The sequence below is a fragment of the Oncorhynchus tshawytscha genome, linkage group LG15 (assembly GCF_018296145.1).
Source record: "Oncorhynchus tshawytscha isolate Ot180627B linkage group LG15, Otsh_v2.0, whole genome shotgun sequence".
NCBI lineage: Eukaryota > Metazoa > Chordata > Actinopteri > Salmoniformes > Salmonidae > Oncorhynchus > Oncorhynchus tshawytscha.
In genome coordinates this window covers 31,132,150-31,149,595 of record NC_056443.1, presented here as the reverse complement: position 1 = coordinate 31,149,595, position 17,446 = coordinate 31,132,150, and the positions used below count along the sequence as shown (strand labels likewise).

The 17,446-nt window shown below is 45.1% G+C and overlaps 1 protein-coding gene across 3 annotated transcripts in view; it reads left to right on the top strand.

The window, feature by feature from the left end:
• The first annotated feature begins 822 nt into the window (after positions 1 to 822).
• LOC112239867 (VPS10 domain-containing receptor SorCS2-like) overlaps positions 823 to 17,446 on the top strand; it is a 450,420-nt gene continuing 433,796 nt past the window's right edge. For all 3 annotated transcript variants that reach the window (XM_042298460.1, XM_042298459.1, XM_042298458.1), the window contains exon 1: positions 823 to 1,273. In XM_042298460.1, coding sequence (XP_042154394.1) covers positions 917 to 1,273 — 357 coding nt within the window. In that variant the 5' untranslated portion in view covers positions 823 to 916. The remainder of the gene's footprint in view (positions 1,274 to 17,446) is intronic.

Below are 17,446 nucleotides of genomic sequence, written 5' to 3'. Positions count from 1 at the left end.
CCTGGTCATCTATAAGTCTATGCTAGGTAAAGCTCCGCCTTATCTCATCTCACTGGTCACGATAACACCCACCCGTAGCACGTGCTCCAGCAGGTATATCTCACTGGTCATCCCCAAAGCCAACACCTCGTTTGGCCGCCTTTCCTTCCAGTTCTCTGCTGCCAATGACTGGAACGAATTGCAAAAATCACTGAAGCTGGAGACTTATATTTCCCTCACTAACTTTAAACATCCGCTATCTGAAGAGCTAACTGATCGCTGCAGCTGTACATAGCCCATCTGTAAATAGCCCATCCAATCTACCTACCTCATCCCCATGTTGTTTTAAATTACTTTTCTGCTCTTTTGCACACCAGTATCTCTACTTGCAAATCATCATCTGCACATCTATCACTCCAGTATTAATTTGCTAAATTGTAATTACTTCGCTATTATGGCCTATTTATTGCCTTACCTCCTCACGCCATTTGCGCACACTGTATATAGACTTTATTTTTTTTCTATTATGTTATTGACTGTTGTTTATTTCATGTGTAACAGTGTTGTTGTTTGTGTCGCACTGCTTTCCTTTATCTTGGCCAGGTCGCAGTTGTAAATGAGAACTTGTTCTCAACTAGCCTACCTGGTTAAATAAAGGTGAAATAAAAAGTTTAGAAATCAGTTCGTGGGAAGGGGTTAAGTCTTCAACGATTAAGGCTTTCAGAAACAGCAATGTAGGGTATGCGTCACCAGATGGCGCACATGCTATGTGCACCGCGCGTCTTCCAGTTGACACAGACACGACCACGTTGTTTCCATTGTATGGCCTCGCTCCAGTTCCACTCCATCCCTCCGAGCCTCCCTCACTCTCTCTCCGCTTACAGTAGTACTATCTATCTTCCACTCGAATCGCAGTCTCTCTGTCAGTATCCACGATATGAGCGCTATAATGGCGCGAAACATGGTACCTCTGCGTCCGAAAGGAACAGTTTCAGCGCACCTGTGCCGGGCTGTGTTTATCGCCTCGGCTTGGATGTCACTGATGGGACCCGTGCGATGTGACAGCCGGAGCGACGCGCATCGTATGCTTGACAGCGGTGGCGGTATAGGCATAGACAGGAGAGACGGAATGTTCGAACAGGACTTGGGTGATAATGATATGGACATGGAATCCCGGCGCTTCAGGAGAGCTCTATCCCAAGAGAAAGTGTCCCTGCTCAGCAGCTCGTTCGTGCTCAAAGGGGATGCCACTCACAACCAGGCGATGGTTCACTGGACGGGGGAGAACAGCAGCGTAAGTACCCGTCCCGTCCCGGTTACACTCCGTTGTGATGTAGTGGGTTCCCCGCTTGTAGCCTACACAACCCGCCAGTCACCATAACAGCCCATCCCAATTGACATAAGTTATTGTCCAGGTAATAGCTACGCGTCAATTATTTTTCCTTCCTGGCATTCATTGCTCATGCTATTGAATCCTGTTTTGTTGTTTGGCTACTCTGAAGCGCATCAATATGTCTTCAAGTGTGCATCTAACAAAAATATGTGTGTTTACAACAGCTACATTTATTATTGTGTGTCAAGCCCGGACTGATGAGAGAGGGCATGGCTGGTTGCGGAGAAGTGCATCCAACCAACCCACCTATCTTTAGTTTAGCTGGTCATGATGATGTCAGTCTGTTTAGAGGTGCGCACAGTGGAGGCAAGCTGTTTTTTCTGTCCCACTCAGTGCCACTTGGTTGGTGTTGACATTGTCATATGATGATACTAAAGTGTTTAAATAATATGTATTAATATCCACCTTGAATGTTTCAGTTTAAAGCGTATTTATGGCATTTGTCCAAATAATTAATTGCACATAATTCGAGGTTTATGACCTAGTTTAATTGACATGTAATTAATTGTAATTAGCAGCGCAATGTAAACAGCAAGAGAGAGGGGGAAAAATAGATAGAGAGAGGGCTTTGTGATTGGGTAGAATATTGTCAGCTGTCCGGGACCGTGCAGTGTCTATCAAGGACATCAGTTGAATATGGTGCTATTGTCACGACAGAACACGTACAGTTGGAAGGAAACATTTCCCACTGCTACTGGCCTGCCTGCATCCTCTTTCATATGAGAAACATCATCCAGACTGCTCTCTATCTAACATGTCATGAACTAGATGACTAGCTCTACCAGGTTACATACTGTCTATATAGCAGCCACAGACAGTAACACATACTATGCCAATGCTCAACCTATAATGTTGAAATAACATTTTGACTTGGCATAGAATTGGAATGAAATCGCAAAAAAAAATATATCTGTTTTTGTATTATAAGGGCCCATTTTCTATTCATGAAGAACTTCTTACAGACAGACTAATTCAATACTGAGACAAGTGTGAATCATCTGTCAGTCAGCCAAACACTGACAGCCTGGGACGCCATATTTGAGTTATCCTCAATTAACTTGGCATTGCCTTACTTTGGTAAGGTCGAAGTATTGAGGTCTCCCCCTATATTGCACAACCTAATAAAAGAAGACAAATGCTGCCATTTAATTTCACTAGGTCAGACATTTACGATTCCAGCACAGATTGATAGGCATGAAAATTTAAGAATCTCTGCCCCTCCCCCCAGTTTACAGGGCCTTCAGAGGTGGCTGTGCCCAGACAAAGGATATAGACGATTGTCAATAAATATATATACCAAGGACCCAAGATGCATCATGTCTGTGGTATATCTGGTCAGAAGCAATGGTATTACACTATTTGACTTTTAACTTTTAATCATGTGTAAACAAGCAGTTGACCTTTAACCCCTAATGTTGCACATTTATTGGTAGACATCTAGACCCCTGTCATGTCTTCTCCTGCTCCTCCCCTCCGGTGTACGACGTCGCCGGAATACTAACCACCGGACCTGCGTTTCATCATTACGTACACCCGGCACTCATTACGCGCACCTGTTAATCATTATGATTCACACCTGGCACTCATTACGCGCACATGTTAATTATTATGATTCATACCTGGCACTCATTACGCACACCTGTTAATTATTATGATTCACACCTGGCACTCATTACGCGCACCTGTTAATCATTATGATTCACACCTGGCACTCATTACGGGCACCTGTTAATCATTATGATTCACACCTGGCACTCATTACGCGCACCTGTTAATTATTATGATTCACACCTGGCACTCATTACGTGCACCTGTTAATTATTATGATTCACACCTGGCACTCATTACGCGCACCTGTTAATCATTATGATTCACCCTTGGCACTCATTACGCGCACCTATGATTCACACCTGGACTTCATTACCTTCATCGTTTCCTCCCTTTATATGTCGCTCTCTTATGTTCAGTCACCAGTTGGTGTTATTGTTGTGTGCCGGTGTGAAGCCACATGGAATTGTCTCGTTCCTGGTTCTGTGGTTTTATTAGACGTTTCACCTGCTTCCCGACTCACAGCTCCATTATTGCAGCCGTGCTATTGTTATTTTACTGCTGCTCTTTAATTATTTGTTACTTTATTTCTTTTATTTTTAATTTTTAGGTATTTTTTCTTAAAACTGCATAAAATCAGACTACCATTACGCTAAATGTATATAAATAGAGTAGACGTTACAACTTGTTAGACGGTACGTAACAATGACAGCAGTGATAAGGTATCCAATATTGTATTATATATATATATACAGTGGGGAGAACAAGTATTTGATACACTGCCGATTTTGCAGGTTCACCTACTTACAAAGCATGTAGAGGTCTGTAATTTTTTATCATAGGTACACTTCAACTGTGAGAGACAGAGTCTAAAACAAAAATCCAGAAAATCACATTGTATGATTTTTAAGTAATTAATTTGCATTTTATTGCATGACATAAGTATTTAATACATCAGAAAAGCAGAACTTAATATGTTAAACATTTCATTTTGATTTACCATGGTACTAATAACCATTCACATTGTTATTAGACACCCAGACATGGTACTAATAACCATTCACATTGTTATTAGACACCCAGACATGGTACTAATAACCATTCACATTGTTATTAGACACCCAGACATGGTACTAATAACCATTCACATTGTTATTAGACATCCAGACATGGTACTAATAACCATTCACATTGTTATTAGACATCCAGACATGGTACTAATAACCATTCACATTGTTATTAGACACCCAGACATGGTACTAATAACCATTCACATTGTTATTAGACATCCAGACATGGTACTAATAACCATTCACATTGTTATTAGACACCCAGACATGGTACTAATAACCATTCACATTGTTATTAGACATCCAGACATGGTACTAATAACCATTCACATTGTTATTAGACACCCAGACATGGTACTAATAACCATTCACATTGTTATTAGACATCCAGACATGGTACTAATAACCATTCACATTGTTATTAGACACCCAGACATGGTACTAATAACCATTCACATTGTTATTAGACACCCAGACATGGTACTAATAACCATTCACATTGTTATTAGACACCCAGACATGGTACTAATAACCATTCACATTGTTATTAGACACCCAGACATGGTACTAATAACCATTCACATTGTTATTAGACACCCAGACATGGTACTAATAACCATTCACATTGTTATTAGACACCCAGACATGGTACTAATAACCATTCACATTGTTATTAGACACTCAGACATGGTACTAATAACCAATCACATTGCCAGTGTACTGAAGATTTATACACATTACTATAATGACATGTAGACATTTTCTACAAACATTTACAGATGTGCGCACACACACACACATTATGTTAACAAGACAGTGGTCAGACACTGGTCAACGAGTTGACATGTGGGGTCACCAGATGAGGGCGTGGTCGTGTTTTGACCGCAAGCGGTCTGACCAAGGCCTGAGAGACATTCCCTTAAATGTCCCCATGAACGGTAATTCATTCCAGGACCCCTGATGTCAGTTCCCGGAAGACATTCTGGGAACGGTCGGCCACCAAGCCCATCCATAACTTGTTAACAGCATTCCGAGTAGAAAGCTTCCACTGTTGAAAGAGCCTTCTTTGTGCTTCCCTGTGCTCTCTCTCTCTCTCTCTCTCTCTCTCTCTCTCTCTCTCTTTCTCTCTCTCTGTCTCTGTCTCCCTCTCCCCCTCTCTCTGTCTCTCTGTCTCTCTCTCCCTCTCCCCCCCTCTCTCTCTCTCTCTCTCTCTCTCTCTCTCTCTCTCTGTCTCGCTCTCTCCCTCTCTCTCTCTCTCTCTGTCTCTCTGTCTCTGTCTCTCTGTCTCTGTCTCCCTCTCTCTCTCTCTCTGTCACTCTCCATTCTTCTGGGAGTTGTTGACTAGCTCCATGGTGCTGAGAAGTTGTGCTCTCTCTGTCATCAACCATCAACATCAACCATCACATTACCATCAACTAAACCATCCTGCATCAACCTTCCACTATCAATATCAACAATCTCATAAACTAAACCATCACCATCAGCCATCACTATCAACCATCAACATCACCATCAACCATCAACATCATCATCAAACATCAACCATCAACTATCAACCATCAACATCACCATCAACCATCACCCTCAACCATTCCCATCACCATCAACATCATTATCAACCATCAACATCACCATCAACCATCACCCTCAGCTATTCCCATCACCATCAACCATCAACATCAACCATCACCATCAACCATCAAACCTACCATCAACCACCACCATCAACCATCACCATCAACCATCACCATCAACCATCACAATCAACCATCACCATCAACCATCACCATCAACCATCACCATAAACCATCAACATCAACCATCACCATCAACCATTCCCATCAACCATCACCATCAACCATCACCATAAACCATCAACATCAACCATCACCATCAACATCAACCATCACCATCAACCATCCCATCAACCATCAACCATCACAATCACCATAAACCATCATCATCAACAATCACCATAAACCATCAACATCAACCATCACCATCAACCATCAACATCAACCATCACCATCAACCATCCCATCAACCATCACCATCAACCATCACAATCACCATAAACCATCATCATCAACAATCACCATAAACCATCATCATCAACAATCACCATCAACAATCACCATCAACCATCACCATCAACCATCACCATCAACAATCACCATCAACCATCACCATCAACCATCACCATCAACCATCATCATCAACCATCACCATCAACCATCAACCATCACCATCAACCATCACCATCAACCATCATCATCAACCATCAACCATCAACCATCAACCATCACCATCAACCATCACCATCAACCATCATCATCAACCATCACCATCAACCATCAAACATCACCATCCCATCACCATCAACCATCACCATCAACCATCAACATCAACAATCACCATCAACCATTACCATCAACCATCAACATCAACCATAACCATCAACCATCAACCATCAACCATCACCATCAACCATCACCATCAACAATCACCATCAACCATTACCATCAACCATCAACATCAACATCAACCATAACCATCAACCATCAACCATCAACCATCACCATCAACCATCACCATCAACCATCACCATAGCATCAACCATCACCATCAATCAGCACCATCAACCATCACTATCAACCATCACTATCAACCATCACCATCAACCATCACCATAAACCATCACCATAAACCTGCACCATCCTCTATCTCTTTTAATGGTATCTGGTGTCTGTGTCCACGACCCTGTAGCCATTTGGAATGTAGGGACAGGGTGGGAAAACATCATAATGTTTTGTAATAATATGCTTGCTTGCTATTTGAATACATAACATGTTTTTTCTCCCCCTTACCACCACTTTCTGGTTGATTTCTGAGGCACTGACTGAATGCAAAGGGCATTTGTTTGCAATTCACATGCTAAACAGATAGTTAATTTGGTTCCCCTAGTCTTCAGTTGGAAATTGTTTTCACACCGGAGTCCTCCGAATCATTTACGTCATCTCTCTCTATCCATGCTCTTTGAGTGGTGCTAAGAGGCCCCTTTCTCCACCCAGACTCTATGTCAAATGCTGGGTCTGAAAGTTTAGGGTTGATCTAGTGTGTTAAATCAAATCACATTTTATTTGTCACATGCACCAAATACAACAGGCGTAGACGTTACCGTGAACTGTTTACTTACAAGCCCTTAACCAACAATGCAGAGAATGAAAATATTTGCTAAATAAAGTCAAACGAAAATAGTAAAAAAACAAAAAAACAATGACAAGGCTATAGACAGGGGGTACCGGTACTGAGTCAATGTGCGGAGGTACGGGTTAGTCGAGGTAATTGAGGTCATATGTACATGTAGGTAGGCGTAGAGTGACTATGCATAGATAATAAACAGAGAGTAGCAGCAGCGTAAAAAATGGGGTCAATGCAAATAGTCCGTGTGGCCATTTGATGAACTGTTCAGCAGTCTTATGGCTTGGGGTTAGAAGCTGTTACTCTTGCCGTGCGGTAGCAGAGAGAACAGTCTATGACTGGGGTGGCTGGAGTCTTTGACAGTTTTTTGGGCCTTCCTCTGACACCGCCTAGTATATAGGTCCTGGATGGCAGGAAGCTTGGCCCCAGTGATGTACTGGGCCGTACGCACTACCCTCTGTAGCGCCTTGCGGTCGGATGCTGAGCAGTTGCCATACCAGGCCGTGATGCAACCAGTTGCGCAGTGGTAGAACATTTTCAGGATCTGGGGACCCATGCCAAATGTTTTCAGTCTCCTGAGGGGGAATAGGCTTTGTCGTGCCCTCTTCACGACTGTCTTGGTGGGTTTGGACCATGATAGTTTGTTGAGGATGTGGACACCAAGGAACTTGAAGCTCTCGACCCGCGTGCGCGGCGGGGCTGGTTCTCCCAGGAGACATGGAGTCAAGGTCTTTGCCAGGGAGTTCAAAATGACTGCTTCTGCCCCCAAAGATGTCTGCTGCCAAGAGCGCTCCCTCCCTCCCTCCCCCCCTCACTCCCTCCCTCACTCACTCACTCACTCACTCACTCACTCACTCACTCACTCACTCACTCACTCACTCACTCACTCACTCACTCACTCACTCCCTTCATGAGTATTTTTCATTCGATGAGGTCATTAGAGCTTGTGTGTCTTCAAACCATGAGTTCTCTCCCAATGATTCTCTCACTGATTATCTCATAGTAACTATGACAGAGCAAGGACAAGGCAATGGCTGTTTGAATTAAAACATACAGTCCTTCAGCTCTAGACCTAATGTATGTATTAACTAGTGGCTACTTACTGCTGTTGATCTGAATGATACACCTTAGAGAGTCTCATGCAAAGTTATTGTCTCATCTATCTTCGCTACTGTGGATTGATACGCTATTTGGCTAGGTGACTATTTGGCTAGGTGACTATTTGGCTAGGTGCCTATTTGGCTAGGTGCACTATTTGGCTAGGTGCACTATTTGGCTAGGTGCACTATTTGGCTAGGTGCACTATTTGGCTAGGTGCACTATTTGGCTAGGTGCCTATTTGGCTAGGTGCACTATTTGGCTAGGTGCACTATTTGGCTAGGTGCACTATTTGGCTAGGTGCACTATTTGGCTAGGTGCACTATTTGGCTAGGTGCACTATTTGGCTAGGTGCACTATTTGGCTAGGTGCACTATTTGGCTAGGTGCACTATTTTTGGCTTGATGCACTATTTGGCTAGGTGCACTATTTGGCTAGGTGCACTATTTGGCTAGGTGCACTATTTGGCTTGGTGCACTATTTGGCACAAACCATCTATACATGACACACATGCCCTCTGTACTGTAGTGAGGCTTTCCTGTCAACCCCATGGTGAACCAGGCAGACTAGGTTAGGCAGGATGCTACACTAGCATTAGAGATGAGAGCTAACTAGGGACTAAGTGATGCCTGGGGTTCCCTGGGTGGTAAAGCACAGTGTTTAGATGTTTTTCTTCCAGATTGTTCTGATGGGGCTGGCAGCAGCAGGGTGATGAAGTTGTTATCCAGATTCTGTTGCTCCCGAGGAGGTGGTGAAATTCTCCTCTTTCCTGGTTTCTCTTTTCTCCTGCCTTCTCTCTTCATTTGTTCTTGCCTTCTGTCGTTCCGATACAATATACACAACTTTATAGTCCATACAAATACACACAACACAATATATACGATATGGAAAACGGGACAGTTAGTACAGGTTACGTTGGGCCTGCGTCTGTCCTATGTCCCACTGTTTAGCAGCCCGATGGCTGTTGGAATGAATCTTGCCCAGCTCCTATTCTGCTGAACAGTGGGACCCTATATCCCTCCGGAGGGCAGCAGCTCAACACATTGGGCAAGATTGTGTGTGGGGTCCTTTATGATGCGCTTGACCTTTGCCCTTGCCCGTTTTTGTCATAGAGGCCCTGAAGCTCCCTTCCATCCTCTCTCCCTCTCTCTCTGACTCGAGGCATTATCTCTCTCTCTCTCTCTTTCTTGCACTCTCTCTCCTCTCTCACTCTCCTCTCTCACTCTCTCCCGTCCTTTCCCTTTCTCTCTTTATTTTGCGGGCTCACATGAACACATCCCTATCTTGGGGAGCTGGAAACTATTCAGAATGAAATAACCAATTCTAAGAATGTGTGTGTTTGGGATGGGGGGGTGGTCTCCCGGCAACGGGGAAAACAACCCACCTGGCAGGCCTTGGCACAATGGACAGTTCCATTTTGCGTCTTCTATTTTTCACTTCCACCTCCTCCTCCATTCTTCCTTTCTTCTTTGATTGACGTTCTTTACTGTGAGTTTCTTGCGTTTTATATGTGGTTAGTTTCTTCCTGGAGATGGGGACTTTTTAAAATGTTTCCTATCGAAGTTGTTTTGTGCGGCGTCCCTTTTCTTCTTCCTCAGTGTTGTGTCGGAGTGTGGGGAAAGTAAAAGTTCCCAGGGTTGCCGTGACAACAAGGCTGGAATTCTGTAGGGGTCATCCAGTGGATGTGAGATGCTCGTGAATAGCATCAGAATGGGCTGGTACCTCCTGCTGTTCTTCAAACTGACACCGAGAGACCTACACTCTTTCAACCATTGAAAGGTCTCTGGATTTGGTGTGTGTGTGTGTGTGTGTGTGTGTGTTGATGCCCTGCTGCTGGTCTGGTACAGTAGAGATCAATCTAATAGGAGGGAGGGGTTATGTAGCGACACGGTGAGATAGATCCCGTAGTGGCTCAGCAGGGATCCCTCCCTCTCATCTGCTCCTCACTAACATCCTCACGGATTGAAGATTGGATTCTGGCCAGGCACTTTATACTATACCTGTCTGTCGCACCAGGTGTGAGACACTGTACTGCACCTGTCTGTCTCAACAGGAGTTACTGCATCGTTTCTCACACTATTTTTCACTCCTGCATTTGACCAAATCCTTTGTCATTGTTGACAGGTTCATCTTTGATTCAGGCCTATCTTGCTTTGTTTATTATACTGACAACATGTCTACTGTCTGGCCTATCTTCTTGTTGCTTTGTTTATTATACTGACAACATGTCTACTGTCTGGCCTATCTTGTTGCTTTGTTTATTATACTGACAACATGTCTACTGTCTGGCCTATCTTCTTGTTGCTTTGTTTATTATACTGACAACATGTCTACTGTCTGGCCTATCTTCTTGTTGCTTTGTTTATTATACTGACAACATGTCTACTGTCTGGCCTATCTTCTTGTTGCTTTGTTTATTATACTGACAACATGTCTACTGTCTGGCCTATCTTCTTGTTGCTTTGTTTATTATACTGACAACATGTCTACTGTCTGGCCTATCTTGTTGCTTTGTTTATTATACTGACAACATGTCTACTGTCTGGCCTATCTTCTTGTTGCTTTGTTTATTATACTGACAACATGTCTACTGTCTGGCCTATCTTGTTGCTTTGTTTATTATACTGACAACATGTCTACTGTCAGACCCATCGTCTCCTTCCTTTTTCATTGGACTTGTCTCTATTGGTGGAACAGGCTGGGTTTTCCAAATACTGTGCCCTGGCCCTAGATGGGTTCTGTGTCAGTTGGCAGCAGTCAAACTAATAACAGGAGTCCAGACGTAACTCAACCCCAGAAACATGGTTGAAACGCGGTTCTGCCACCCAAGTTCTCTTGTGGTGATGTACGTGCCCTGCTGCCGTGCCAAACCAGCACTCACACACCCAGGTGGGAATTTGTATGAGTTGACGGACGGACACTTGCCAGGAATAACTTCCTCAGGAAATGGTGAACTGTTTGTGACTCACCTTGATATCAATTAGCACGCCCCATGTCCCAGAGGAGGGGGAGGCTGGAGGAAGATGAAGAAGAAGTGGAAAAAAAGATAGAGAGGAGAAAGAGAGAATGAGGGGAGAAAGAGGAGAGAGAGAGGAGAAAGATAGAAGAGAGGAGGAGAGAGAGGAGAAAGAGAGAGAGAAAGATAGAAGAGGGAGAAAGAGAGGAGAGAACGAGAGAGAGAGAAAGAGAGGAGAGGAGAGAGAAAGAGAGGAGAGGGAAAAAAGAGAAAGAAGAGAGAGAGAGAGCAAGAGAATAGAAAGAAAGAGGAGAGGAGAAATGGAGAGAGAAAGACGGAAGAGAGAGAAGTAAGAGGGAAAAAAAGAGAAAGAGAGGAGAAAAAGAAAAGAGAAAGAGAGGAGGGAGAGAAGAAAACGTGGTGGGCTCTTTTCATGTTCATGTTACTTGGGCGGTGCGACAAACGAGCTTGTCAAAAACAGATCCCTCTTTTACATGAAAAAGACACGGCCAATGATATCATCTCACAACACGGCAATGCCACCATATTCTTTAGTGATAGTTATTATATGGCTTTCGCTGCTTTCCGCTAACTGTAGCCTGAACGATTAGGAGACATGTTGTGGGATGCACAGAGAAAAGTGGAGAGCGCCGACAAATTGAATTATTGTTTTGAGCGTTGGATTATCAAAACATTGGCTGTTGGTAAATTTAGACGTTCTGCACAGCATCCAAGGAAACACATAGCGTGGTGATAGTTATGACCAAATTACTGTCGCTGAGAAACATCAGGTAGCCTACCATTGGATGTGCCATAATAGGTTTTTCAATGTACAGCATACATTGAAATGTTAAATGATATCCTGAACTATACATTAGCAGAACCTATAGATTCCCAAATGCATCATGTATGATAGTTTATTTTATTTAAACTTTATTTTGACAGGGAAGACATATTGAGACCTAAGTCTCTTTTACAAATGTGCCCTTTATAACACAATATAAAATAAACATTACCACTATATATATATACACACTACCGGTCCAAAGTTTTAGAACACCTACTCATTTTCTTTAGTTTGACTATTTTCTACATTGTAGAATAATAGTGAAGACATCAAAACTATGAAATAACACATATGGAATCATGTAGTAACCAAGACAGTGTTAAACAAATCAAAATCAAAATATATTCTTCAAAGTAGTAGCCACCCTTTGCCTTGATGACAGCTTTGCACTATCTTGTCATTCTCTCAACCAGCTTCACCTGGAATGCTTTTCCAGCAGTCTTGAAGGAGTTCCCACATATGCTGAGCACTTGTTGGCTGCTTTTCCTTCCCCCCGTGGTCCGTCTCATCCCAAACCATCTCAATTTGGTTGAGGTCAGGGGATTGTGGAGGCCAAGTCATCTGATGCAGCACTCCATCACTCTCCTTCTTGGTAAAATAGCCCTTACACAGCCTGGAGGTGTGTTGGGTCATTGTGCTGTTGAAAAACAAATGATAGTCCCACTAAACCCAAACCAGATGGGATGGCATATCGCTGCAGAATGCTGTGGTAGCCATGCTGGTTAAGTGTGCCTTGAATTCTAAATAAATCACTGACAGTGTCACCAGCAAGAACCCACACACCATAACACCTCCTCCTCCATGCTTTACGGTGGGAAATACACATGCAGAGATCATCCGTTCACCCACACCGCATCTCACAAAGACACGGCGGTTGGAACCTGAAATGACATATTTCCACCGGTCTAATGTCCATTGCTCATGTTTCTTGGCCCAAGCAAGTCTCTTATTCTTATTGGTGTCCTTTAGTAGTGGTTTCTTTGCAGCAATTCAACCATGAAGGCCTGATTCACGCAGTCTCCTCTGAACAGCTGATGTTGAGATGTGTCTGTTACTTGAAGTCTGTGAAGCTTTATTTGGGCTGCAATCCGAGGTGCTGTTAACTCTACTGAACTTATCCTCTGCAGCAGAGGTAACTCTGGGTCTTCCTTTCCTGTGGCGGTCCTCATGAGAGCCAGTTAACTCTACTGAACTTATCCTCTGCAGCAGAGGTAACTCTGGGTCTTCCTTTCCTGTGGCGGTCCTCATGAGAGCCAGTTAACTCTACTGAACTTATCCTCTGCAGCAGAGGTAACTCTGGGTCTTCCTTTCCTGTGGCGGTCCTCATGAGAGCCAGTTAACTCTACTGAACTTATCCTCTGCAGCAGAGGTAACTCTGGGTCTTCCTTTCCTGTGGCGGTCCTCATGAGAGCCAGTTAACTCTACTGAACTTATCCTCTGCAGCAGAGGTAACTCTGGGTCTTCCTTTCCTGTGGCAGTCCTCATGAGAGCCAGTTAACTCTACTGAACTTATCCTCTGCAGCAGAGGTAACTCTGAGTCTTCCTTTCCTGTGGCGGTCCTCATGAGAGACAGTTAACTCTACTGAACTTATCCTCTACAGCAGAGGTAACTCTGAGTCTTCCTTTCCTGTGGCGGTCCTCATGAGAGCCAGTTTCATCACAGTGCTTGATGGTTTTTGTAACTGCACTTGAAGAACCTTTAAAAGTTCTTAAAATGTTATGTTTTGACTGACCTTCATGTCTTAAAGTAATGATGGACTGTCATTTCTCTTTGTTTATTTGAGCTGTTCTTGCCATAATATGGACTTGATCTTTTACCAAATAGGGCTATCTGCTGCATAACCCCCCTACCTTGTCAAAACACAACTGATTGGCTCAAATGTATTAAGAAGGAAAGATATTCCACAAATTAACTTTTAAAAGGCACACCTGTTAATTGAAATGCATTCCAGGTGACTACCTCATGAAGCTAGTTGAGAGAATGCCAAGAGTGTGCAAAGCTGTCATCAAGGCAAAGAGTGGCTACTTTGAAGAATCTCAAATCTAAAATATATTTTGATTTGTTTAACACATTTTTGGTTACTACATGATTCCATATGTGTTATTTCATAGTTTTGATGTCTTCACTGTTATTCTACAATGTAGAAAATAGTAAAAAATAAAGAAAAACCCTTGAATGAGGAGGCGTTCTAAAACGTTTGACCGGTAGTGTATATGCATTCATTACAATACAAAATCACAGTCATGGTAAGCACAAATAAAACATCACAAATCACCCAGAAGTCAGTGAGCATTGGCCTTTCTGGCTTAGCAGTCATGAGGTCAAAATAGCCCATATCTACCTTTAGCACGTTTTCAGCCTGTCCATAATCACCACAGTATATGACAGTCAGTAGCTTGTTCTAAAAACACTCTCTAAATCTCTGAATATCCCTCCGTCCTGTCCTGGTTGTTTATGGTCTTATGGTTTATGGTCTTATCTGTTTCCCAGGTAACTTTAGCAAAAGTAATTCCACCAAAGTGTCCCGTCTGCCACCGCCCAGGAATGAGAAGGAGAGTGATTTGATCCCAGAGCCTCAGCTGTGCTGTTATTTATTGCAGTTGGGTCTTTGTTTTTCCGAGGGAGCGCAGGACGGGAGCGCGGGATGGGAGCGCAGGAAGGGAGCGAAAGGAGTGGGTGTCTCCTCAGAATAACGCTGGGGTAAACAGAGAGGCAGTGCATCACTCAGCTAATCACATTCTGGGTTCAATCCAAAGCCGTCAGCATCAGGGAGAGTCTAGCAAAAACACACAAACAGGGACACGGACACACACACACACAATCTACCCCCCCCCCCCCTCCTCCTCTCCCTGTTCATCTCGCTCTGCCTTCTCCTTGTGTGTATTTGGACAGGCTGTTTGTATGCAAATCCGGTGTCCGGCGTGCGTTAGCTGAGAAGGGAAAACCCAACTGATTGTCTCAGCGTGCTGGGGCTGAGGTGAACAACACTAGCGTTGAGCACCAAAGCAGAAGAGGGCCTGGAGGAGGGGATTCAAGCTGCCCTGCGGCTTCTCCTTTTGTTTAATCCTCTTTTCACATGATCATTTCTCTTTTCCCGCACGACGTTCTCACACCGACACACAACCGACAAAATACTTGTTCAATGGTGTCAAGGAAGCAAAAGCTGCCTGTGATGGATCCGGTGGAAGCTTATCTTACATCCTAGGCCTCTGTCCTACGTCCTAGGCCTCTGTCCTACGTCCTAGGCCTCTGTCCTACGTCCAAGGCCTCTGTCCTACGTCCTAGGCCTCTGTCCTACGTCCTAGGTCTCTGTTCCTACGTCCTAGGCCTCTGTCCTACATCCAAGGTCTCTGTCCTACGTCCAAGGCCTCTGTCCTACGTCCAAGGCCTCTGTCCTACGTCCTAGGCCTCTGTCCTACGTCCTAGGCCTCTGTCCTACATCCTAGGCCTCTGTCCTACGTCCAAGGCCTCTTTCCTACGTCCAAGGCCTCTGTCCTACGTCCAAGGCCTCTGTCCTACTCTGTCCTATGTCCAAGGCCTCTTTCCTACGTCCAAGGCCTCTGTCCTACGTCCTAGGCCTCTGTCCTACGTAAAAGGCCTCTGTCCTACGTAAAAGGCCTCTGTCTTACGTCCAAGGCCTCTGTCCTACGTCCTAGGCCTCTGTCCTACGTCCAAGGCCTCTGTCCTACATCCCAGGCCTCTGTCCTGCATCCAAGGCCTCTGTCCTACATCCAAGGCCTCTGTCCTATGTCCAAGGACTCTGTCCTACGTCCTAGGCCTCTGTCCTACGTCCAAGGCCTCTATCCTACATTCAAGGACTCTGTCCCACGTCCAAGGCCTCTGTCCTACGTCCTAGGCCTCTGTCCTACGTCCTAGGCCTCTGTCCTACGTCCAAGGCCTCTGTCCTACGTCCAAGACCTCTGTCCTACGTCCAAGGCCTCTGTCCTACGTCCAAGGCCTCTGTCCTCTGTCCTACTTCCAAGGCCTCTGTCCTACGTCCAAGGCCTCTGTCCTACGTCCTAGGCCTCTGTCCTACGTCCTAGGCCTCTGTCCTACGTCCTAGGCCTCTGTCCTACGTCCAAGGCCTCTGTCCTACGTCCAAGGCCTCTGTCCTACGTCCAAGGCCTCTGTCCTACGTCCAAGGCCTCTGTCCTCTGTCCTACGTCCAAGGCCTCTGTCCTCTGTCCTACGTAAAAGGCCTCTGTCCTACGTAAAAGGCCTCTGTCCTACATCCTAGGCCTCTGTCCTACATCCTAGGCCTCTGTCCTACGTCCAAGGCCTCTGTCCTACGTCCTAGGCCTCTGTCCTACGTCCTAGGCCTCTGTCCTACGTCCAAGGCCTCTGTCCTCTGTCCTACATCCAAGGCCTCTGTCCTCTGTCCTACGTCCAAGGCCTCTGTCCTACGTCCAAGGACTCTGTCCTACGTCCTAGGCCTCTGTCCTACGTCTAAGGCCTCTGTCCTACTTCCAAGGCCTCTGTCCTACGTCCTAGGCCTCTGTCCTACATCCAATGCCTCTGTCCTACATCCCAGGCCTCTGTCCTACGTCCAAGGCCTCTGTCCTACGTCCAAGGCCTCTGTCCTACGTCCAAGGACTCTGTCCTACGTCCTAGGCCTCTGTCCTACATCCAAGGACTCTGTCCTACGTCCAAGGCCTCTGTCCTACATCCTAGGACTCTGTCCTACATCCTAGGCCTCTGTCCTACGTCCAAGGCCTCTGTCCTACGTCCAAGGCCTCTGTCCTCTGTCCTACGTCCTAGGCCTCTGTCCTACGTCCAAGGCCTCTGTCCTCTGTCCTACGTCCAAGGCCTCTGTCCTCTGTCCTACGTCCAAGGCCTCTGTCCTACGTCCACACACACACACACACACACACACACACACACACACACACACACACACACACACACACACACACACACACACACACTTCGCTGCTCTGGTCCACAGTGTGTTGTTGAATAAGTTAGTGTGTAATTTTAAATTATGGTTTGATATGATATCAAATGTTTGTGTGTTTGAATGCAGGGGTGTGACTTTTTGTGTAGATGTGTTTTGCCGGTGGTGTTTTGGTGTTCTGCGTTGGCCAGACCGGGGGGTGTCGTGGTGTTCTGTGTTGGCCACACTGGGGGGTGTCGTGGTGTTCTGCGTTGACCACACTGGGGAGTGTCGTGGTGTTCTGTGTTGGCCACACTGGGGGTGTCGTGGTGTTCTGCGTTGACCACACTGGGGGTGTCGTGGTGTTCTGTGTTGGCCACACCGGGGAAATCTCTTCTCTCTCTCTCTCTCTCTCTCTCTCTCTCTCTCCCCCCTCCCCCTCCGGTCTCATTTTATACCTGTCATCAAAACCCAAACTGT